The 23,694-nt window shown below is 53.7% G+C and overlaps 8 protein-coding genes across 8 annotated transcripts; 4 read left to right on the forward strand and 4 right to left on the reverse strand.

Moving 5' to 3' along the window:
* Positions 1–1,327: 1,327 nt before the first annotated feature.
* BZA05DRAFT_412988 (uncharacterized protein) lies at positions 1,328–2,977 on the reverse strand. Its single transcript, XM_051485154.1, has one exon. The coding sequence runs from the start codon at positions 2,774–2,776 to the stop codon at positions 1,775–1,777; it is 1,002 nt and encodes a 333-aa protein (XP_051334794.1). The 5' UTR covers positions 2,777–2,977; the 3' UTR covers positions 1,328–1,774.
* A 533-nt stretch (positions 2,978–3,510) lies between these two features.
* BZA05DRAFT_422778 (uncharacterized protein) lies at positions 3,511–3,946 on the reverse strand (the record flags this gene model as incomplete). The annotated part of the gene is made up of 2 exons (XM_051485819.1): positions 3,511–3,788; positions 3,859–3,946. 2 exons carry the CDS (start codon positions 3,944–3,946, stop codon positions 3,511–3,513), a joined length of 366 nt encoding a protein of 121 aa, XP_051334795.1.
* Positions 3,947–4,284: 338 nt separating this feature from the next.
* On the reverse strand, positions 4,285–8,642 carry BZA05DRAFT_380346 (uncharacterized protein). Its single transcript, XM_051481910.1, has 8 exons — positions 8,067–8,642; positions 7,922–8,010; positions 7,693–7,863; positions 7,617–7,641; positions 6,974–7,558; positions 4,993–6,917; positions 4,629–4,937; positions 4,285–4,572 (listed from the first exon to the last, which is right to left on the reverse strand). The coding sequence occupies exons 1-8, from the start codon at positions 8,561–8,563 to the stop codon at positions 4,328–4,330; spliced, it is 3,846 nt and encodes a 1,281-aa protein (XP_051334796.1). The 5' UTR covers positions 8,564–8,642; the 3' UTR covers positions 4,285–4,327.
* A 1,133-nt stretch (positions 8,643–9,775) lies between these two features.
* On the reverse strand, positions 9,776–10,294 carry BZA05DRAFT_211427 (uncharacterized protein). Its single transcript, XM_051479615.1, has one exon. The coding sequence runs from the start codon at positions 10,192–10,194 to the stop codon at positions 9,871–9,873; it is 324 nt and encodes a 107-aa protein (XP_051334797.1). The 5' UTR covers positions 10,195–10,294; the 3' UTR covers positions 9,776–9,870.
* A 760-nt stretch (positions 10,295–11,054) lies between these two features.
* BZA05DRAFT_412992 (acyl-CoA-binding protein) lies at positions 11,055–11,739 on the forward strand. The gene is made up of 3 exons (XM_051485155.1): positions 11,055–11,293; positions 11,377–11,448; positions 11,499–11,739. Exons 1-3 carry the CDS (start codon positions 11,207–11,209, stop codon positions 11,604–11,606), a joined length of 267 nt encoding a protein of 88 aa, XP_051334798.1. The 5' UTR covers positions 11,055–11,206; the 3' UTR covers positions 11,607–11,739.
* Positions 11,740–12,928: 1,189 nt separating this feature from the next.
* Positions 12,929–14,723, forward strand: BZA05DRAFT_412997 (uncharacterized protein). Its single transcript, XM_051485156.1, has 4 exons — positions 12,929–13,410; positions 13,472–13,560; positions 13,612–13,782; positions 13,836–14,723. The coding sequence occupies exons 1-4, from the start codon at positions 12,983–12,985 to the stop codon at positions 14,576–14,578; spliced, it is 1,431 nt and encodes a 476-aa protein (XP_051334799.1). The 5' UTR covers positions 12,929–12,982; the 3' UTR covers positions 14,579–14,723.
* Positions 14,724–16,093: 1,370 nt separating this feature from the next.
* BZA05DRAFT_380351 (uncharacterized protein) lies at positions 16,094–20,425 on the forward strand. Its single transcript, XM_051481911.1, has 5 exons — positions 16,094–16,820; positions 16,878–17,048; positions 17,099–19,585; positions 19,644–19,746; positions 19,803–20,425. The coding sequence occupies exons 1-5, from the start codon at positions 16,298–16,300 to the stop codon at positions 20,263–20,265; spliced, it is 3,747 nt and encodes a 1,248-aa protein (XP_051334800.1). The 5' UTR covers positions 16,094–16,297; the 3' UTR covers positions 20,266–20,425.
* Positions 20,426–21,043: 618 nt separating this feature from the next.
* BZA05DRAFT_432142 (tyrosyl-DNA phosphodiesterase-domain-containing protein) lies at positions 21,044–23,066 on the forward strand (the record flags this gene model as incomplete). Its single annotated transcript, XM_051486216.1, has 3 exons — positions 21,044–21,308; positions 21,366–21,744; positions 21,796–23,066. The coding sequence occupies 3 exons, from the start codon at positions 21,044–21,046 to the stop codon at positions 22,841–22,843; spliced, it is 1,692 nt and encodes a 563-aa protein (XP_051334801.1). The 3' UTR covers positions 22,844–23,066.
* Between the last annotated feature and the right edge of the window lie 628 nt (positions 23,067–23,694).

Below are 23,694 nucleotides of genomic sequence, written 5' to 3' on the forward strand. Positions count from 1 at the left end.
GGTAGTCCCCGAATCATGGAAACGAAATGCGAATGAGAGACGGAGAGAGAAAGAGAGAGAGAGAGAGAGAGAGAGAGAGAGAGAGGAAGGTGGTTGGGGAGGAGAGAACGACTGGTGGCGACGCAAAAACTCACCTGGTGCTGAAGCTGAATCGCCTTTGAGTCACTATTGAGGCTTGTCGCTGCCGCAATCGAGGCATGTGATGTCACTCGAGGCGAGTGATGCATAGTGACGTACCATCGGAGAAGTGCGGCACTCTAGCCGCATAGACCAGCTGACACTTCCGGTGGGTATGGAGACTCTCCTGTTAACTTACGACGATGAATAGACTCGAGGACTAGATTTTTTTTCCCGCACAGGGAACTCGGAGTATAACACTACGATCAACGGGATAACACAGGTCGAGCCCGTGATCCAGTCCCCTCCTCAAGTAGGCAAGCAGTGCAGGAAGCCTACTCGGTCCGTCACGTGTCGACTGCCCAATACCCAATGCCCATATACCGGTATTGAAATCATGGCGATGTACTATAGAGCGACGATCGGCGCTTTACTCAGTCGAAGAAGCTCCTTGCCGGTACTGTGACTCAAGAGTAAAGCCACGTATCGGCATCAGCCTGTCGTATCCAACTACCCCTTCCTCCAGGTTTCTCCAGCTCTTGGCTTAGTTACTGTTTATCTCGCTCGCGGTTCCACTAGTAGTTCATTAATTCACTACTATGATCCATCCCTCCGGTCCTACCTACCTATCCATGCTGTATACGCCGTTGATTCCCTCAGAACTACCCATGGACTGGCGCCCCATGCAATTACTTACATAGTCACAAACCACCGCAGCGGAACGGGCCGTCCATACCTAGTCGCTCGTTTTGCGCCGCTAGATGCAGATCCTCCAGCACGCGGCGCGGGATCTCCGCCTAGGTAGAGAAAGCACGGTACTCTGCTTGGCAGGATTCGGCCTATCGTCCGGAAAAAAAAAGCTCGGATTTTCACCGGTACGCTATATTTGGTTTGTAACTTTGTCACGCGCTGGTGGTTACGCCGTAGCAGTGTGATGGTTGTCTATGTTTCCGCACGCGTGTGTGTGAGTTGAACTACGGAATTGTAAACAGCGAAATGAGACACCAGGAGAAAGGAAATATGAGATGCCAGAAGAACTAGCCGACACGCCCGCCCGCCATCTAGTCGTGATACCACTTTTCAATACTCCATTACCCCATACCAGATACAATTGTTCGTTTTTATAGGAGATAGCTGAATGTCCAATTCAAGTAATGTACATCGACATAAAGAATCATGAAGCGCACACTCGACTAGAAAACAAAAAAAAACGGGTTTAAGTAAACAAGTAAAAAAAATATTGATTATAAAGCAAAAAAAAATAATGTCAGGCCACAAAAAAGCAAAGACATGCGCACTCAGAACGGATTAAAAACTCCCGAGAAAAGAAACCCCGAGAAAATCAAACACCCTTGCGGGCCTGACGTTCCTCGTACTTGTCCGTCAACCTGCGGACCTCGTCTCCATGCTTGACCGTGCCAAGTATGACAGCAGGATTATTGCCCGCGACCTCATTGTACCAGTTGCTCCTCATATCCGCGTATTCCTCCCTCACTAGTATGAGACCAATGGCGGCTCTATTGTCGCGCTCCATTCTGCGCCACTTTCTCTTTGCCTCCTTGGCGTGAAAGGCCTTCCAGAAAGCCGCCTCGGTTAGGTCCAGCTGCTCGTCGGTGGGCCGCTTAAGCATCAACCCCGTTTGCGTGAGCACCACACCCTAGTCCTGACGCATGTCGGCCCAGAACGTCCTGGCCGCCTGCTCGCGGCTTTGAGCAGAATTGTTCTCATCCATGGGAACCGGCCTGGCCAGTATATAGGCGCTCCTGGCCGCACAGATGAGATCGGCGTCGAACCCGAACTTCTGCTCGACGTAGGCACGCACCAGGGATCTCCTCATATCGCCGTGAGGGCCGTGAGGGAGATACACGAGCAGCTCGCTGTCTCGCAACCCCCACATCTCCTTAGCCGAGCCAACGTCAATGATGTCGTACAGCTCGTGCAGCTTCTCATCGCAGGGGCGGTAGCAGCGGATGCTCTCGTCCATCGCTGCGAGCCGCGACGACGGCATGAGGCAGTATCTGCACCGTCGTGCGAGCCACCGGATGAGTACATTCCGGAAACAGTTATCTCGAGCCGTCCTAAATGGTGGCAATATAGGTTTACGGACCCTGGGATCTTCGGCTGCATTGTTGAGGATGCGGAAACAGCGAGTCTCTATTAAGTGGTATAGGAGCCGGCACGAGCTGGAGAGAGCTACGAATGGATGCGAGCGGATGTTTTCGACGTGGACTGGAACGAGGAACTCGAGGATATTATAGAGGATCTCATTAGGGAATGCGAGGAGCGTCAGGGTTGGTTTCGGCGGAGCTCTGGTGAAGCGCAGGGGTGATGTCGAACGTCGTATGGCGTCGGTCGAGAGTGGCACTGGGGCTGGTGCGGTGAAGTCACTGATGGAGGGTAGTGAAGTGGAGGGCCAGGCCGATGTCGAGGGCACTCCGGTAAAGGTCATGGTTGACGTCGAGGTCATTCCGATGAAAGAAATGGCTGACGCCGAGGGCGTTCCGGTTGAGGAGATGCCGGACATCGGAGTGAGTGCGGGGACGAGCTGGCAGAGGTCGGCGGTTCTTGGGATGGTTCGGTCAAGGGTGCGGCTGGGGCCGAGGGAAGTGGGGGGTTCGACATGGCTGATATCGGGGGAAGGCGTGGCTGATCCTAGCATTAGCGAGCAATGGTGACGGGAGATTTAGCGGTGAGAAGCGGCTTGGTGGTGTCGTAATATCGATGGTGTAATATCGATGGTGAGGTCGATGTGAGAGGATCGATGATGGGAAATGAATAAGAAACAGGATAACGGTAGGAGTGGTAGGAGTGGTAGGAGTGGTAGGAGTGGTAGGAGTGGTAGGAGTGGTAGGAGTGGTAGGAGTGGTAGGAGTGGTAGGAGTGGTAGGAGTGCTAGAAGTGGTAGAAGTGGTAGAAGTGGTCGAAGCGCTAGCGTGTGGAGCAGGTTGAATGACCGTTGGCAGGTGGATGAGGTTGAATGGCGTTGAGCGGGAGACTAGAGCGGGCTTCATCATAGATGCTTCAAAGTTTACCTCTTTCTGACTTTCGCAGCACTGATCACACACAACCACCATCTCTTCGGCGGCAACTTCCGACCCATCGAGAATAACACCTATCACATGATGACTGGGAATAATATCGGCACACACACATTTTATGCGGTGGTGGGCATACATGGACGGCGTGGATAACATCCTGCGAGTCGAGTCTGGTGGCGATCGTGGATTTGTCTTTGTGCACCTTCTGCACGCGAGATATGTAATAAGTAAATAGGCATCTAGTGCATAACTGAGATGCGTCGCGACGAGCTCGAAAACATACAAAATCATCGAGGATGGAGTTACTCGCGATACATTTGAAAAACGAAGCAAAAAGATAACAGCTCCTGAAGACCTAGGCATCGTCCTCTATGTCCCCATCCTCTTCCATGTCCTCATCCATGCCGGAACCCACCGCTCTGTCCGCGTCCTCATCCTTGTCCTCTCCCATGTCCTCGTCCTCGTCCATGTCCTCCTCACCACCTCCTTTGCACTTCTCCTGTTCCTCCATTTTTATATCCATACCCCAATCCATCTTTACCGTCATCGGTATTTCAATGTCGATTTCCGTCTTAATCTCTATATTCATCTCCATCTTGATGTTGAGTCTTAAGTCGTTTTTGAGGCTTGCCGCTGCGAGCGTCGAGGCATACAATGTTGTAATACCTCAGTCATCTGCTTAGTTACGGTAGAAGGTACGGACCTTCACCCCTACTTCCTACACTGTCGAGACCCTCCTTCTTGCATAGACACAATACGATACATCTCTTAACCATCATATTCTTCACCATTTCCAACACACAACATCACACGGACTACGAATGACTTTGTGTGATGTGATGCCCGAGATCCACAGAGCAGCGGGTGATTACGACAGCTTGGATTTCGTACATATACTCTATTAGGAGGCACCCTAAGTTTCATTTCTACGGGAGGTCATGTTGCCTATCGCTAACCCGAGCGGCGAGCCGTAGCCGACAAGTACAGGGTCAGTAGAGCTGGCTACAGTGTTCTACATAATCCAGTCCCGTCATGAGGGGCCGAGGGCTGCTCAGGATACGGGGCAATGCACCACCGGATTCTTAGTTCCAATTCTTATCGATTGCCGAATCGAGCCAGGATATATTACAGCTCCATCGGGTATAAATAAAAAACACAATCCCTCCACACAATCATCCAACAAACCTCTCCCAACTACCATCACCACAGAAAAGGCCTAGCCCGTTTTTTTTATTCCCCCTATCCGAAAACTTGCAGACACGGCCATCCTCCTCGGTCACATCTGCCGCTAGTCTCGTCTCTATATAGACGGCGTCGCATAGAAAAGGCCTCTCTCCAAAGTTCGACCGAATTCTAACCCCCGGATTCATCCGAAACTGGCAACACACCATTCCTTTCACGCCCGTGACCGTGGCATCTATTTCGACGTCAGTCATAAGCTGTGTCACGTAACTCGAGTGAAACCGGACTTACCGAGAACCTTTCCGTCGCAGGTAAAGAACGCGATGTGGTTGATGAGATCCACAGCACAGCCGACGACGCTTCCCTTTCCGAACGTAGGCCAGGTATGTTTCGAACGATTCTTCTTGGCCGCGATGGTACCGTTGGCGGAGTAGCAGACGGCGCGGGAGTTCTTGTTGTAATCGGTGCACGCACTGGACACATCCAGACCGACATCCTCAGTGTCCTGAGGGTCCATCTCCTCGATTATGGTTTCGAAATAGAAATAGGGAGCTTGGGGTGGAACTGGGTGGTTGAATCTGACTATACACCAGGGTTCGTCTAGGAATGTGGAATTAGTAAGCCCACTCGTAAAGCGATGGTCAGGAGAACTAACCCGGCGGAAGATATGCGCTGGACCCTTCAAACACCACGCTCGACCGCACACACCCCATATGTTCCCGGATAGGTCGCAACTTCCAGCCTGAAGGCTTCTTCACGAGTGGTTCGATGCCTAATCTTGTGTCGGCAAAGAGGGTGAGATCCATCGGTTTGTTGAGAGAAGTGAGCCGCGTGACAAGATCTACCGTCCAGCCGTGTTGATCGGTGGACTGCGCCGGAACACCGCGTTTTATGAGTTCGTTTACCACCTCGAAATTATCGCGGCCCGCTGCCAAAACCATGAGATCGCGCAGCATTTTGTCCTCCGGAGAAGGCTTGTAGACGTCCAGAAGCACCCCAAGTGTCTTCGGATGTCCGCGAACTGCTGCTAGCTTGATACATTCGGGGAGCGCACCAAAGGAGTTATCTGCATAAGCCATCATCGGCTCGAGAAACTTGTAGTAGCCCATTCGAGCTGCGATGCAGGAGACACCGAGCAGTATATTACGGGCCCCCGGCTCTTTGAAGAGTATCTCTCCATCTTTCTGTAGAGTGTTCTTGGCGCTTTCATGAAAATTAGAAGCCACAGCATAAAAAAGCTCATACGCGGCGGTACGGGCTCTTAGTGACCCCGAACAATCGAAACCCTCTTGCATGTACTGTCCCCCTCCGTGTTGTCTCAGGAGTTCAAAAATCTTGCTTTGGCAAGCCACTCCCGCCGATTCGAACGGAGTGAGTTCGATGGAGCTGCGCATGCTCTGGTCGGCCCCAGCCTCGAGGCAGAGCCTGACTCCTTCAATGCTGGTGATGGGTGTGTCTGCTGCAAATTTCAATGGCCAGTTGCCGTCTGGTGTGACGCGGTTCACATCGGCGCCGTGCTCAATCAGGAATTCCACGAGGCGGAAGTCAGGCGGACCATTGCGCTCGGTACAAACCTTCACTGCCACATTCAGCGCCAGCCAGTGCTGGCCAGCCATGGCGTTAACATCCGCTCCTGCGTCAACGATCAGCCGGGCAACCTCGAGGCTACCAGCTGTACATGCAGCGCTCAGGGCATTCCCATAGCCCGTAGCTGCCGTTTTCTCGCTCGTATTCTGTGCCCGGACATCGCCGACACCTTTCGAAAGAAAGTACTTTGTGACAGAGTAAAGACCCAAGGCGCAAGCATAGACCAGGGGCTTTTTTTCGCGCCGCTGATCTTGGGAAAGATAGGCGTTTATTCCTTCTGTAATGCGGTTGTCGGAATAAAATCTCAGGGCTTCGTAGGCTTCCATCCATGCGTCAAAGTTGCCCTCCATGTCCTCGTCTAGGAAGAAACGTTCGACAATGGAGAGAAATGACATGTCGTCGGCGTCCGTATGCCCCTGCGCGTGCGGACCCCAGTATTTGGATGCGTACTTGTAGAGAGCCCATGTATCACATCGGCGTGCCAGCTCTTCCTTTTCGCTGCAAGGACCGTCGCGAAAGAGATCGAGACAGAGATATGTTAGGCACAGCTTTGCCAACTGGATGTTCGATTCCTGCGTGTCAATGAAGTAGTCCGAGTAGGGTCCTGTCTTCAATTCGCGAGCGACGAAGAACTCCTTGACCGAAAAGTGACCCAATGTCACCGTGTCAGCATTGATGTCCAGTTGCACAAGACTGCCGCATATCTCGATGACGTCTTCGGGATCGTTGAGGAATGTTTCCGGATCGAGTTCCGTATCCCCAAGCTCGATGGCAATCCCTTCAACCAGCTCACTCACACTTAAAGGACGAAGCGAGCAGGTCAGCCATCGGAGTATCCGTAATGCGAGGTCTTTGTCATCGTCCGATATCCCCCCTACAATCCTCTCGTAGGTTTCGTTGAGACCTGATGGGAGGCTTGTGAGAGCCTTCTTGATAGCCTTATCGTTCCGGAGGCCGGCGATCTGATCCAACTGACACTTTGCCCAGCGAAACCTGCACTGAGTGATAAGCAATGATTACCGCAAGTGAGCTAAGACAGGATCACGTACATGCCATCCGCCTGTGAAGAAATGGCAGCAATAACTTCCTGCTTCGTCGCTCCCTTGAGTTTTCTTCTCAACTTGTTGTTTCGCTCGCATTCGTCCATCACAAACGAGGTGATATCCTGTGAGTTGACAGACGCGTCGATGCGTAACTTGGGAACCTCAGCGAGCTCTGACTTGATGTCGACCTCGTCTCGGCTGGTGATCAGGAGACTGATACCTGCCAAGCGATTAAACTCCATCATGGTCTGCAAGATCTTCGTACGAGCAGCAGGCTCACACTCATCGAGACCATCAATAACAACACGTGTCCGGCCGAACGCCACTTTGGAGGCTGAATTCAACAAATATTCCTTGAGAAAACCTTCAAGCGGTGGACTCATATTGCTTTTCATGAAGACATCCTGAAGATCGGGTGGCATGTGATCCGGGGAATAGGTCTCGACGATCTGCGCGAGGAGTGAACCATAGATCCCCGCTGGTGTTTGCTTCTGGACGTCTCGATAATCGCAGTAGAAGTAAATGGTCCTGGTTGGGCACTTATTTCCCATCTTTTGCTCTTCCTCCAGGAGGTGATCGAGGATTATGGAGCTGTGAATGTCAGCATCACGGAGACTTATCAGCGGTGGGTTCGCAGCTCGGTACGTACGATAGTATACTCTTTCCGGTCCCAGCTACGGTTTGTCAGATAGAACTCGGTAACCAGCGGATGAGGCCAATCCTACCAGACCCATGCAACCACATCACCGGGTTTCTCTCGGTCTTCCAGAGTTCAAAGGCTTTCGAAGTAAGGAACCACAGTCCCGTTCCACGTTGCTGAAGCTCGCGCGCAGCTAGATGATTCTCTCGTGGATTCGCGGGAGAAAGCCATGCAATGACCGATCGGAAAGTTTTGCCTTTGGACAGACAGTTGTTATCAATCTGAACTTTTGGGTAGAATAAGGAGCCACCAACTCATTTGCTCTTGTTGCTTTGCGATGCGCTCAGATTCATGAGCAAGCCGCATCACTCGTACCTCTTCGATTGCCTGCTTCAATGCGATGCTGATACGAGCACAGTCAGTATTCCGCATCCCGACGGTAGAGAGTGGATAACTTGCTTGTTCTCTCGCTGCATCGCCAACGAAAAAGTATTCTTATATCTCTCCATTCGAGCAATCCAATCCCGGGTGTCCTGCTCTTTCAGCGGCCATTTCAAAGCTCTCCCCAACTTCCTTAGCCTGCTCCCGGAGGAATCCTGTTGTTTGACCAGGAAGGCATAAAGCTCTTCCAGCTTGCCGTTGCACTCTTCCAACGTGCCTATCAAGCCACCAGCGATGGTCGAAGCTTGCCTCCCGGATTGCAGCGAGGAACACAGCGCCGTGAAAACTCCGCTTAGCAACGTGATCTCGGAGACGAGCAGCTGTACCTCCTCCGGGACACTGCTGACAGCCTGCCCGTATGCAATACCGAACTGGATGATTTTGCTGGCGATCTGGCAGATGCTGAAGCCGCCGAGCGCGATGGAAAGGGGGTCCATGATCCGGGTGGTTCGATGGTTCTGGAATTCGGTTATGGACTGGCATTTTTTTGGGCTGTGCCCCAGGTCATATATCATTGCCGGCCAGTATGCCGTGTATAACAAAAGGATGAGAGGGGTATCCAGTACAAGCCAGCTGCGGGGGTATCTGGAGTGGATGTTTCACACCGGGTGGTGTGCGCCTGTAGCCGCCCACTCTAGCTGCATGTCCTCTGTGGCCTGGCGGCAGTTTGCTGCATGCGCGAACACGGACACTCATTAGCGCAATCGAGGCGACCTGGCGACGCCGCGACAGGGGCGCCACCTTATGGTCTATGATAGGCTTCCTTCCTTCCTGATTATTTTACTGCCAGCGAAGCGGACAATCACTACTGGATAAATGCCCTCCGATTGGCGGTGGACAGCATGAATTCCAGACTAAAATTACATATTTCGTGGTCATGCTGTGCTCGCAAAGCTCAACTTGCACTGCAAAAACTGGCGACGATCCCACGTAATCGCGACCGTGAGTGGATAGCTGTAATCCATCGCATGTTTCGGCGTCTGCGAGTGGCCTTGGCCTGCATACCAAGAGTGGCTAGTCCCACACCCTGAACTTTCGGGCAGACGCGAGGATCCACCCGGCCACTATGAGCGAGTCGACAGGCATAGTCATAAACTTCCATCTCACCCATCAAATTATCCACCAGCTCGACCACTATCAAGCGTTCGTTCCGAAACACAGCTAACTTGATAACTACCTATTCCTATTGGGTCTCTTCTTTGCTACCTATCGATCCAATGGCACCGCCTCAGTCATCATCACGAATAGACTTCGACAATAAAGTTTTTGATCGACAGGGCCACCCCACCCCACAAAGTGAGCTCGTACGCGTCCTCATCGAAAACCATTCCCAGAGTGTTGGCATCGACACCCATCAAAGGCGAAAAGAACCCCGCTTTCATTCTGCACGCCCCCACCCCCGGATTTGGCTAAACCATGATCGCCGAGGGAACCACCAACTATATACACCCGGGATCCCTCTACCGTCCATCGCCGCCTCCGGCGAACCCTGCGACATTCCCGGCACGCCACAGAGCTCCAGCACGTGCTTGAATAAGAACAGTCATTCGCGCCGTTGTCCGCCTCGGAGAAGCCGGCTTCCTCCTCACGTAGCCCTCCGCCATTCCCAGCGCGCAACACTCTCCTGTTAAACAAGCAGTCGATGACGAATGGGAGACGGTGCCGGTGGGATCTGGGAGGAGTATATCTTGATGATTTTCACAACTAGCTAGCTCTGAGTGTCTACAATACCCAGAAGCGGTGCTCATCCTACTGGAAAAGGGAGTGGCGGCTACACATTCGGTGTTTTGCCAGTCGAAGCGAATCGTGTTAGCTGTGTGGACTATGACCCTATGCTCGAGTCGTTAGTACGGGGGATGGAATCGAATACACCAACAAACTGCGCTGTGTCGTCGCCCCTGAACAGCAACATGATCTTCGTATGATGCGTTCCGAAAGCTTCGGGCATGTAGGCGGCGACAATCCTCGCGTTCCGAAACACCTTTACTTGCTCATCCATTATCCATCCTCTTCCTCCACAGATCGTCCGACTCCAATTCCCATGCGCGAATACCGCCTTCACGTGCCTCGCGATATCCTCATCAAATTGCCCCATGACCCACGCGATATCATGCATGTAATTGAGCCGCCATACCTCGCGTAGCATCACGTCGCCGAGTATCGGAGTATGCCATTGATGCCGACGTAGCTTGTTTTCCGAGTCGGTCGATCGCGGATACGCGTGAGACGGAAGGGCGAAGAGACTGTCTGCGTCGACGACTCGGTGGCAGCTGCCTTCGTTTCGGTAGCAACAGTAGTGGTTGAAGACTTCGGTTCGCCGCGACGGAAGCCAGCGCTCGCGTCGGGTTAAGCGACACTGAGGTCAATCACTTGCTTCGACGCAGTCGTTTCGCCGGCTAACTGTGGACGAAGAAAGTCGCGAAGTCTGTCGCTCTCGTCGTCGAACGTGGCAGGATCCGTGGGCTTGTACACGTGTAGCCGTCGCCGAGCTCGTGCGGGGTGATTTTGCGATCGTACGAAGCGAGAGAATGGAGGCTGGAAGTGCCATTGACCTTGCGGGGCTTGTTGTTGGGGGAGATGGCATCGCGGCGTAGTTTGTGGATGGGTTAACGAATGAGGGCGTGAGAGTAGTTGCGCTGTTGAGGTTGAATGGGAGCGGGTGACCGGATGAATTCTCGGAGAAGCGTGGAAGAAAAGCGATGACGTCATTCGGTACCGTCAAAATTCATCAACACGCTTCTTCGCCAACCACAGCCAAGTCATCGCGCGTTCGGTGTTGCGACTGGCCGGGCGAAAAAGCGGCCCGTCTCCTGGAGAGGGCATATCTCAGCCCTCAGAATGTCCCAACCAGCAATATGTGTCCGAATATACATAGGAAAATCGATTGCGAGGGCCGAAGAAGCTCTTCACCTACATATTCCTAAGATTGGAGTAAGTCAAGCCAAGAGCTTTAGGATTGTCCACGGCCAACCATGTGATACGTGACCATGCCCAGCTCTGCACCTGGCCAAAAGCAGTTTAGTCCGGCGGCCAGCGTACGACTTTCCCCGCTTCTCCGCTGTCATCGTATAAGAACCCCAGCATCCCATCCCGTCAAGCTTCGCGTCTCCATCTCTCCGAACCCATCCCGAAAGCAAAACCTCACGACCTCTTACAACATGCCCAGTGGTTCCCCCGAATTCCAGCAAGCTTGCGCGGACGTCAAGACGCTAGGCTCGAAGCCTAAGGACGTGGTTCAGTTGGAGGTACGGATGTTTTGCTTCGTTCTGCTCAACCGTCTCGTCTCGTTGTTAGCATGTATCACGATCTGACGCGTCCTATATTATAGCTCTACGCCTTGTTCAAGCGAGTGACCGTGGGTGATGTCACGGGGAAGGAACCGAAGCCTGGGTTCACAGACGTACGTGTTCCACCGTCGCTCCTACCACGCATCCAGCTGACATGGCACAGTTTGAAGGCAAAGCCAAGTTGGCCGCTCGCCAGAAAATCGCCGGGATGTCCGAACAGGACGCAGAGAAGGCCTACATCGATCTCGTCAAGAACCTCCTCAGCGCTTAGAGTACCGTGTTCGCGTTTGTGCCCATGAGGCGTGCGATGGGGACATGTCTGTGTTAGTTATATAGGAAATACACGCTCGTGCGCGCTAATAATATGGCTTCTGGTCCTTTCCGCAGCTATACATGCTACCTATTCCCTTGTCCGGTAAGCCTTGGAGAAGTCGTCTTACTTATCGCACGAGTGTCGTCCCCGAGTGATGGCAAGGCTATCGTCATGTGATGCCCTGTTGCTCGTGGGGTGTACCCCACCGGTTCGAAGAGGCGATGCACTGTCCGTCCGTGGCGTCGACTGTTGCTCCGGTCTGTTTCGCTCCAAAGAACTCGGCGACATCGCGATCGCCAAACATGAACAATGAGATTTTCTTGGAAGAAACGTTCCTGACTCCTGGCATGTGATGGATTCTCGCAGGTGTCATTCATGTGAAGACCGATGACTTTTTGCCAGTAAGTCAACTGCGCCCTGCGGTACGACTGCAATGACGCTCCCACTCGGTTACCAGTACCACCGTCGCGCATTTGAGAACAGCAAAGTCTTGTCACTGTCATGTACATAGAATCGTAAAGTATACATCATAACCTAATGTACTCTATATACACTGCCGGTACCTGGGTTTTCCGGTACAAGCCTGGCTATGCGTCGTGGCGCCGTCCGCAGCGCCGCCAGCTGGCAGCGCTTTACTCTAACCCTGGTGGCGTGGCACGTTTCAAACAAGTTATCGTGTGGCTATGATTGGGGCGCAGGTTTATCCGGACCCCAGGAGTTGATCATCTAGATTAGATTCGTGGCTCAGCGAGTGTCTCGGCCACTAGAAATGTCTTCAGTTTAGCTCAGCCACAATCCGATCATGATAATCAGCTTAGACCATCCGGCCCTCGGGTACTCTAGTTACTGCCTTAGCGGTGTATGCAACCGATTTCGACTGTTTCTCGACTTTACAAACAACAAATTCGACGTCATACACTGTTCTCAGGCATCGGAAGCATGGCTCAGATGCACGCAAATGTGGGGTTCTCTCCGTGCCGATATATCTTCAAGCGGTTGTGGGTCGAGCCTTTCCTGTAATGCCCCCAGGAGCGCATTTTACCCTTGTTCGTCACCCCTGGCGCAACCCGCAACCGCTCTTATAAAGCCGATAGGAAGCTGCATTTACGACCGGCAAGACGGATACGGACAGTACACGTGCTGTATACTGGGTTTGCAGTGCCACCAGGAGAGTGGGGCTGCAGCTGTTGATACACATCCGGTTTTATATTGTGGTCATCAGCCACGGGGTACATATTAGTTAGGTATTGCCGGGAGCACTGCGGCGATTCTTATATAGAGGGGTGGACCTGACGGAGGAGATTTCTCGTCACGTATTGTCGTTAACTATCGCCATGGCGGAGACCTTCTCGCTCGTAGTCAACATCATTACCCTCGTCGATGTCGCCGCACGCATCGTGGCGGCCGGAAGCGCCTACTCCTCCAGCGCGCGCGGCCACACAGCACAAGTGCGACTGCTCGTTCAAGAAATAAACACCATGAGCGGGGTATTAACCGCCGTCAGCACGACACTGCAAAATAACGACGTCTCGCCGCACTCCACGAAATTAGCAGCCCTCATCGGAGGCCCGATAGAGGAGTGTACGACTCAGCTTAACGACCTGCATCTGTTGCTCATCAAACAGGTGACGGCGAGGCTCTGGTGGAAGCGCATGGGAAAGCAGTTGAAATGGCCGTTGAAGGAGAAGGAGACTATGGGGTTGATAGAGAGGATTGGGAGGCTGCAGAGGAGTATCTCGTTGGCGCTGCACGCCGATGATCTGTAAGTGACATCCTCCCGCTAACTCCGGCGGTACGGGTCGAGCTAAAATAGCATGTCTCAGAGGTTTTCGGGGGAGTATTTCGACACATTTGGTGGAAATCAGAAAGGAAGAGGAGATCGCGAGGCAGGAGAGGAACCAAGCGAGACAGCGTATGTTTAGCCGGCTCCACGGATCTGGCGCAGTAACTGATCCCCCGACAGGACGGAAAAGAACCGAGGTCCTCGCATGGCTATATCCTCAAAGCGAACCGCAAATCCACGATTCGGCGAAACGGCGGCATCTGCCTGGATCCGGAAAATGGTTCTTCGAGAGCGCCGCCTTTGCTACATGGAAATTAAGTCCACGATCCTTCCTGTGGCTCCACGGACATCGTAAGTTGACTTTCCACAGCCGACCCAACCATCTTGCTGACCTACCTCCGAAGCGGGCGCTGGAAAAACAATCCTCACCTCCATAGTAATCGATAACCTAACCCCCAACCTCCAACCGAACCAGCAACTAGCATACTTCTACTGCTCGCCCACCTCGGAGCCAGTCCATCTCTACGGCTCGCTGATCGCCCAGCTCCTCAGCTGCACGGACTCCCTCCCAACAACCATCGTGGAACATTACGACCGTAACTGGAACCACCGTCCCTGCGCCGACGACCTGAAAGACATGCTCCTGCGTCTCCTCGCCGAAGCCGGAACACAAGGGAAGGAGACAACACTAATAATCGACGGCCTCGACGTTTTTTCCCCACACCAGGACCTTCTATCGACGCTCTCGGACATTCCCGCCTCCTCTCCCACCTCCAACTGCCGCATTCTCGTTACCAGCCGCATCGAGGAAGAAATCGAGTACGCCTTCGAGACGCATACCCGAGTCGCCATCCAGCCACACATGGTCAACGACGAAGTCGGCGCCTTCGTCAAGAGCGAGGTCGAGCGCCGACCGACGCTGAAGCGGCTCAACGCCAGCCTGAAGCAGGAGGTGATCGCGGCGGTCTCCCGCGGCAACTTCGGCTGGGGATGGGCAGTCGAGAGCATAGATATGGTCGCCCGTATGAGAACGGATGGCGATGTGAAGAAGGCTATCAAGGACATTACTAGTCGGACGGGGTATAGGGATAATAGGGGGAATGGAGGCGGGAATGAACCGATTGGGGAGATACCGGCTATGGCGTAATTGGAGGATTGGATTATAGGCTTTGCATTGCTGGATTTGGGGAACCGGGGCGTTAAATATTTACATTCATGATATATATACCTATGTTTTTGTTTTTCTGAGGGTATCAGCCAGTGGAAATCTCTGCCAGTGTCTTACATCGGTAGTCCCGTCGTCCGTGTTTCACCACCAGACAGGACTGGACGGACTACTTCCAAGCAGTCCGCCGAAAACACTGGACTACACTCCGAACCGGACTATGTACTACACTTCCGTAGCCAGTGCTGCGCATGTTCTTGGACACACTGGTGGTGTTCCACCCTGTAGGATCTAGGGCGCCTCCCTGCTGTCCACCTGACCTCGATCCCATCGCCTGCTTCCCGGGGCCTCCCTTCGCCTCGTCCGTCCGTGTAACCGTGTTCCCACTTCCGTTGCGCGCAGAGCGATTTATAGGCCCTTGGTGTTCTTGCGCGGAGGCGTGCAGGAATGGTGGCGAAGAGGTCCGCCCCGCTATTCCTATGTAATACGCCGTGCCTCGTACTCCGGTATGTACATATTCCCCCAAACAACAACCTTGGGTTTCTCCACGGCTTCCTACAGATCATTACAAGGGTATTCGGACAGGCTGACTTTGTGGTTCCCCCCCGGCGGCGGGCTGAGGCATGGCTGATGAGAGTCCCGACTCCCCAGCACCGTGGTCAGCTCGCAACCACTAATAACCAAAACTGAGGATTGTCGCTGGTTATCCTGCTTAACAGAAAGAGTAACTGCTTGAGGTAAGAGGAGGAGTGACGGTCAGTGGTGGTGGCGGGTGGTGATAATTGAGAATTCATGCAGTTCCGATTTTTCATCAGGCTGAACCCCATGCAACGATCTACCGGTACCTAACAATTTTCGAATAGATACCTAGGGTTTCTGCTCATTCTTCCTAATCGCACCGCCAACACCATGTTGCCTATCCTTTTTCTTGGGCAAGATACCAGTACTGTAATGCGGAGTGGTGACTCAGATTAGACCTGATGCGGTCGGTCAACGTTGAACTGTTTTTCTATTGTTTCTATTCGTTCTATCTGTCTGTCTTGCTTCCTTCTTTTCATCATCATCATCATCATCAATGAGTACCCACACAATTGATCAACCTTTGTGTCTCATCCCGCAGACCAAAGTCCAAAGAAGCGCCGGAGCTATCCTTCAATCATAAGTAGTACGGAGGTGCTAATCGAACGACATGGTACACTTACGTGGATACAAATCCACGACCAACGACGCCAGCCAACCCACCACCACTGAAACGCCAGCAGCCCACCAGGGGCTGCAGGCTGCAGCTGCCGACCCACAACCTGAATCAGGCGTGGTTTCCGTCCTACCGAAGCGACATCCGCCAATCCAAAGGCGAGGCACATCTATTTTTGCTACCTGCCCGGCGCCTCGTCGTGAGCCATCTCGCTGACTGGCCAATGCCCGCATGCGCATACCACCATATAGGCCGATATGCAGGCGGCAATGCGCGTGCCCTCCCTCCCTCCCTACCAGCACCTCGCGCATGTAGTGCGACGCAAAGCGGTGCCGCGTGCGCGCAGACGAGCGGGCTTTTCCTTCGCTGCTTCAATTAAATTGCGCGCACAGAAACGCCGATATAAAGCAGGATGCCCGCGCACTGCCGTGGAAGCGTCGGCACAAATATCACCGAAATCGCCACCTCCACCGCGTCTGTCGTCGTCGTCGCTGTGCGAAACCATCATGGACCCGCTCTCCCTCGCCGTCTCGGCCATCACCGTCGTCCAGGTCGCCGCAAAGGTCATCTCGTTCGCCGTCGCGTACGGAAAGAGTGTCAGCGCCCTGCCGGAGGAGGTCCAGTCGCTCGTGTCCGAAATCGGGCTGGTCTCGAAGGTCTTGACGAATCTGCACGATACGCTGAAGGGCATTGCGGCGGACGAGAAGACGGGACTGGTGGTCTCCAAGACTGATTTCCTCAAGCCGCATATGGATGAGTGTCAGGAACAGCTGCTGGTGCTCGCATCGTTTTTGGAGAAGGGCCGCAGCAAGAAGGCTCGCCTGAAGAATTTTGGGAAGAGGTTGAAGTGGCCGATGCAGGTGGCGGAGACGCAGGAGTGGATTGTGAGAATGGAGAGGTTTAAGGGGAGTTTCTTGTTGGTTTTGGAGACGGAGAAGCTCGTCGTGAACAAGAAGATGTGCAGTGAGGTGGTGGATATTAAGGTCGCTCAGGAGCGTGAGAGGGCCGAGAGACGGAGGGAGAAACAAAGTAAGACTACTCATTTTGAATGCTTGATGCGACAATTTAATCCTAATACGCATCAAGTCCAGAACTATCGAGATGCCGTCGCATGGCTCTCGGCGGTGGATCCGAGAGAGAACCACGACGCCGCAAAGAAACTTCAGCAGAAAGGCACAGGGAAATGGCTTATAGAGTCCGCCTCGTTCTTCGAATGGAAGTCGGCCGACAGATCATTCATGTGGCTGAGTGGCGGTGGTATGTTGCCCTTCCGAATCGGCCTGTTCCTCAAGCTAACATAACTGCAGCGGGCACCGGCAAGACGATCTTGTCATCACTGATCATCGATGCCCTGATAGCCGAAGGGATCCATAAACCAATATATTTCTATTGCGATTTCAAGGACATCGAGAAAATGACCAGAGCCGGAATCTACGCATCTCTGACGGCACAGATCCTGGCGCAGAAGTGGACGGAGCTACCAGCCCACTTCGCCGAGTACTACGAGAACAACAAATCGAAGCCGTTCCACGACTGGAGTCTTCGGGAACAACTACTAATCTTGATCGGGATGATGGGACGGGGGAGGATTGTGGTGGACGCTCTCGACGAATGTGCGGTGGATGTGCGCAGGGACGTGTTGATGACACTGGGGGAAATTTACCAGAAGGGCCAGATCAACGTGCTCGTCACCAGTCGCGACGAAATCGACATCAAGCTTGGCGTCGAGATCATCGGGGGATCAAAGACGTGTATCAAGGTCAAAGCTTCGGCGACGCAGAGCGATCTGGCACTATTCGTCAACGGGGAAATCGAGAGGAATGGCACGAAGCTCGCGCGGCTCAAGGAATCGACGAAGCGAGAGATCGAGGCGACGCTCACCGGTCAGGCCGACGGGATGTTTCGGTGGGCGAAATGCTCCCTGGACTACATTTCGCGAATGCGGAACGATAAGTCCATCAAGCAGGCGTTGAATTCGCTACCGCCGGGGCTGAACGAGACGTACGACCGAATTTTGGCACGGATTTTGGACACGGACCGGGCGATAGCGATGCGAATCTTTAATTGGTTGACCTGCTCCCAACGACCATTGCTCGTCGCAGAGGTGGTGGAAGCAATCAGCATCGAGCTCGGTAGCAGAAGTCTAGATCGAGACACCCTCCTGAACGACCCCGAAGACTTGCTCGATGTTTGCGGCAGCCTGTTAGAGATCGACCATGATGCTGGGACCGTGGTCCTGGGTCACTTCTCGGTGAAAGAATATCTCACGTCTCTCGGATTACGCAATGGCAAATACTCGGAGTACTTTGTCGATGTCAGGCTCACAAACTTTTGTCTGGCGAAGCTGTGCGTAACCTACCTATGCTTTGAGGATTTCGCCTCTGGGCCCTGCGAGAAGACAGCCCAGTACGAGGAGCGCTGCCAAAGTCATTCCCTGTACCAATACGCGGCTCATTACTGGCCGGAGCATGCTAAGGAGCACGGTGATATCGACGACGAACCGTTCTTATCAATCATGGAACACTTTTTCCTGGGGCCGGGGATGGATGGGAATTTCGAGGCGTGGATGCAAGCGCATCATACCAGTTACCGTGAGCACACTCAGTACCTCACCAGTGACCGAGGTCCGGGCAATCGACTAGTGTATGCGGCACGCTTCGGTTTATATTCGACTGTCCTGATGATGCTCTCAAAAGGCCATGATCCGAATACAATCTGCGAGTACAAAGGTCGGAAGGAACGTGTCACCAGAGTCCGTGAAGGCCACTGCGGCACACCTTTAATTGCCGCGGTAGAGTCGGGGAATATTAAAGTAGTCGAGCTACTGTTATCGAGAGGCGCGGATGTCAACACGGTAGCCGGGAATCCCGGCTCAGCCATCAACATGGCCATCCGACATGGCCGACGGGATGACTATGCCTTGATGCGATATCTTCTGCAACACGGAGCAGACGTCAACCACAAGGCACCAAATGTGAAGACGCCGCTCAGCAGGGCCATCGAAACACCCTCGCTCGAAGCTACGAAGATCTGCCTCGAGGCTGGGGCGGATGTGAGCGTGCGCTCCAATGATACCGATGATCATTGCATGCTGGATCTTGCATGCTTCTACGGCGGTCCCCAGATCTTCGATTTGCTATGGGAACATGGTGCCGGAGAGTATTCTAGCCCTCCTACCGAAACCAAGCCCACACCCGGGATAGACGGTTGGTCCCTTTTTTACGCCTGCTGGCCGAATTTCTTCGAAACCGCACAAAAGATATTGGAAAAGAACGGAGACAAGCTGTTTAAGGACCCAACTTGGATGGAACCATTGCTGTTTGTGATTCGCTCATCTGCCGCCTATGGGTATTACAAGTTCTTGGAACAGTTGATGGCATATGCCGGCACGTCTTCAGATTCGTACACGATAGCCCTTCAAGAGGCAGCAAGAAATGGGCGCGAAAAAACGGTCGGCATGTTGCTCGATATCGGCACCAGCGAGAGCAATCGCGGCTGTCCTTTGGTTCTAGCCGCAGCAATCGGCAACCGCAAGACAGTCGGGCGGTTACTCGAGGCTGGAGAAGACCCTCTGGCGCTAAACGAACACGGGTGGTCAGCACTACTCGCTGCAACAATACACAAACAGCCCGAGATCGTCGAGTTGTTCAACAGCACCGGCAAGTACCTCGCAAGCGGGGAATCTTCAGCTCTACCGCCGACTTCATGGCAGATATCTACCAAAATGCTTGAATTTATCGAAGTACCCTATCCGAAAGTTGAATTCGAGGGCTGGGAGGCCCACTCACTACCTGGTTCGTTGCTCTCCCCACCCCGAACTAGGTGTAGCTGATTACTGACACGACGGTTTAGAAAACACGCACAAGTACGTGATCTACACCGACCACCCTCTTGCTCCCCGGACTGGCTATTGCTACTATGAGATTACAATTTTGGAGGCTGGCACAGATTTCTAGTAAAAATCTCTTCCCTGAATGCTGTATCCTCATTGCTTACATACCTGTCTCACAGTTTTCAAATCGGCCTCTTCAGCAACCTCGCCCATTACGAAATCCATGACCCAAGCGTGGAATCGCACATGCCACTCCGCTCTCCTTCCCGCGCACTGAGCTATAGCCATGAAGGCGAAATAAAGGCAAGGGATACCAGCAGTTCCGATAACCCCACGCTCTCGGCCGGCAGCGTCATCGGGTGTGCCGTGAACCTAGAGCTAGGACTCGCATACTTCACTTGCGACGGAAAGCTGGTGGATGTTCCCTGCGGCAATGTCATAGGAATGGTTCATCCCGCCATTTACATCAGCCCCGGGACAAAAATCAAGGCAAACTTTGGCGAAGAGAAGTTTCGGTTCGATACGAGTGTTTTGGAGACGCTGGACTACGGAGTTGAGCCGAAGGTGCGGTTTGAGATTGATGAGGACCCAGTGGAGCTTATGTACGACTTTAGGAGGCCGGTGAAGATGTACATTGGATGAATGGATGCGGATTTAGACCTTTTTTAGGCGGTGGATTTGGCGTTTGTATATTTGATGTTATGATACCTGTTGGGCTTTCGACGCGATTTGGATGGGAGGGGAGGGTGAGGGGGCACACTGACACGCCCGAGTTTGGACTTTGTATAATAATGAGGGATAGGTCTTTTAAATAGAGAACGTGTATGCACAATACACACATGCTTAGTGTTGACTCGTGGGAAGACCGGAGTGATGAAGACCTGAGAGGCCTGCATCCATTTCGCACCGACTGATAACAGCGCGTAAGAAGATAAGATCGATCCGATATGATTGACGCTCAGACGAGGCTGTGGCCGACACACGGATGGGGTTAGGCAAGAGTCATTGGCCTTAGGTCAGCATGTGCTCGCGATTCGCGAAGGGAGGATTTGGGTAGCTCGCTCCTGGTTGAAAATTGATCCTGAAGTCTTTCCGCTGAACAAGCATCCCTACCGGTATTAGCGCCGTGAAGACCCCGCACCCTGCAGGCCAAATTGTTTTTGTCTCCATTCTCTTTCCGGCGCTTTCAATGATGGTTTGGCCGCAGTCGTCGAGCTGCTGCAAGCTGCAAGCTGCGGTGATGGGCGTCGCTCGCAGCGCGTTCGCTACCCGACGTCATCGCATCGCTCGCGACTTCTCGACGCGACATTCGACCCTCGCTAGTCCCATTCACTGCGATCACCGTCACCCCCACTCAACACCATTGCAGACCCCACCACCGGCTCCACGTCCTATTCGCTTTTTTACCCACCACGCCGCAATGTCGTCTCCCTCCCGATCCAAGCGTCGCAAGGTCGACGGCACTCCCAACCCAAGCTCCCTCGCTTCGTTCGACCGCACAATCTCCCCACCCCCGCTCGACGACGATTACAACCCCACCGATCCGGCCACATTTGACGACAAGAACGACAAGCTTCGCGACTTCCTTCGTCCGCAGCCGGGTGGTGAGAAGAGTGCGCCGAAAGAAGTCATCGATCTCACTGTCGACGAGCCCGACGCGAGGGACGCAAATGGCGCTGGCTTCCGTCACGGCGTACCGGAGTCATCATCTGCTACCGTCACTGCCAACAACAGAGCCGCAGTCACCGCCGAGTCGTCGACGCAGACCGTCTCTTCACCCTTCCGTCTCACGCGTATCCGCGGTCTACCCAACTCGGAGAACAAAAACACGGTCGGCATCGATGACATCCTCGGCGACGTGATGCTGCGCGAAGTGTGGTTGTTCAACTATATGCACGACATCGAGTGGATGATGGAGCAGTTGGACGAGGATATTGTCGGACACGTCAAGGTGGTGTTCGTCCATGGGAACTGGAAGCTGGATGACCCGGGGAGGCACAGGATGGAGGAGCAGGTGAAGGCATTCCCGAACGCCAGACTCGTCGCTGCGTACATGCCGGAGCCTTTCGGAACGCATCACTCCAAGATCATGGTGCTGTTCAGAGGCGATGACACTGCGCAGTATGTCTCCCTTGCAAGCAGCCCCCGTGAACCCGCGTACTAACTGCACAGAGTCATCGTTTACACTGCCAACATGATATCCTTCGACTGGGAGAACATGACACAGGCCGCTTGGATATCACCTCTGCTACCCCTCGGAGAATCCAAACCGCCCTCGCCGATCGGCGATGCCTTCAAGACCGACGCTCTCGACTACTTCTCTGCGTATGGCAAAGCGCGTACCGGAGTATTAGTTGAACAACTCAAGAAATACTCCTTCTCCGCCGTCAAAGCCATCTTCGTCGGTTCGGTACCTGGTCGTCACAAGACATACGAGGCCAAATGGGGCTGGCCGAAGCTGCGCAAGGTCCTCTCCACCATCCCGAGCACCTCCGACGCCGACAAAACGTCCACGATCTTTGCGCAATGCTCCTCGATAGCCACGCTCGGCGTGAAGGACACCTGGCTCACTCCCGTCCTCTTCAAAGCCATGTCTGCGTCTGCCAACGTGGACACTCACCAACCGGATTACGGAATAATCTTCCCGACGGCGCAAGAAATCCGGGACTCGCTGAACGGCTACGGCTCCGGCAGCTCTATCCACCTGCGGCTCGGCTCTCCCGCGCAGGCAAAGCAGCTATCCTACCTCACCCCGCTACTGCACCACTGGTCCTCCCCGCCACTGCCGGGAACATCCGCCTCCCCCTCCACCCTGGCGGGACGCGACCTTGCGGCTCCGCACATAAAAACGTACATACGCTATGCCAACACCCCCCAGCCCGCGACAACGATCGACTGGGCCCTCCTCTCCTCCGCAAACCTGTCGACGCAGGCTTGGGGCGCCGCGGAGAAAGACGGCATGGTCCGTATTTGTAGTTACGAGGCTGGCGTGCTAGTGCACCCTGGCCTCTGGGGAGAGGGGTTTACGATGGTGCCTGCTTTTAGAGAGGATACGGTTAAGCGTGTGGGATGGAAGGGCAAGGTCGTCGCCCTCAGGATGCCGTATGGTCTGCCCGTGCAGAAGTATACCGAGAAGGATCAGCCGTGGTCGCCTGGCTTGCCGTATAAAGAGCCGGATTGGATGGGCAGGAGGTGGGGCGGCGAGTGGGGCGGTGAGTGAGAGGGGTGATTGTGGATTTGTGAAATTTGTGATGTGCCGATGGGATGTGCCGATGCGATGTTGCACGGCGTGTGGACAAGCCAGCGAGTGATAAGGTGGAGATGTGTTTTTTTTTTTTCTTTTCCGGAATAGTGCGGGGTATGTGCTTCTTTCGCCTGGTAATGTCTGGGCTGTAGTGGTTATTGTGGGGATGTGGGATGTGGGATGTGGGATGTGGGATGTGCCGGCCCTCTCTGCCGTGAAGTTCACCGCGAGGCAGCTTGCTTCCTTGGGAACATACTGTACAGTTCTCTGCACAGATCCACTAGACTCCAGTTCATACTTACGCGCTATCATCCCCAAAACCAATGTAGTGCAGACCATGATCGATTGAAAAGCCGCCTCCTACCACTCACGGGTCCCCATGAGCAGACTGCAGTTGCTGCAGGAGCAGGTTACCGGTACCGTGGATAGTGAAGACGACGTCCCGACCACCGCGCCAAGGCCGGAGGCCGAAGCACACCCGCACATGGCCGAGTCCTGATTACCGACCAGGAGTGAATCTCAACCGTAGCGGTAGTGTCTTGCAGTACCGGTAATGCCGAGAACCCATGGTACAATCACGTGAACGGTGCGACCGATGAGACCGGCCATGCTGAGAATTTGAGATGAAACAGTTGCGGCCGTGAAGGTGAAAGAAAGATTAACGGATACCGTACTTTAGGTAATCTGTATGTAGGAGAGCAGGAGAGCAGGAGAGCAGTCAGGGCAGGAGAACAGTGAGGGCAGGAGAACAGCGATGCGCATGCTTTCTCACTCGGAATTTCTTATTTTATCTACGTAGAAAGGTGTTCTGCCGCCGACTGCGGGAC

Source organism: Tricharina praecox, assembly GCF_024521635.1.
Source record: "Tricharina praecox strain CBS 144465 chromosome Unknown BZA05scaffold_47, whole genome shotgun sequence".
In the NCBI taxonomy this organism is placed as follows: Eukaryota; Fungi; Ascomycota; class Pezizomycetes; order Pezizales; family Pyronemataceae; genus Tricharina; species Tricharina praecox.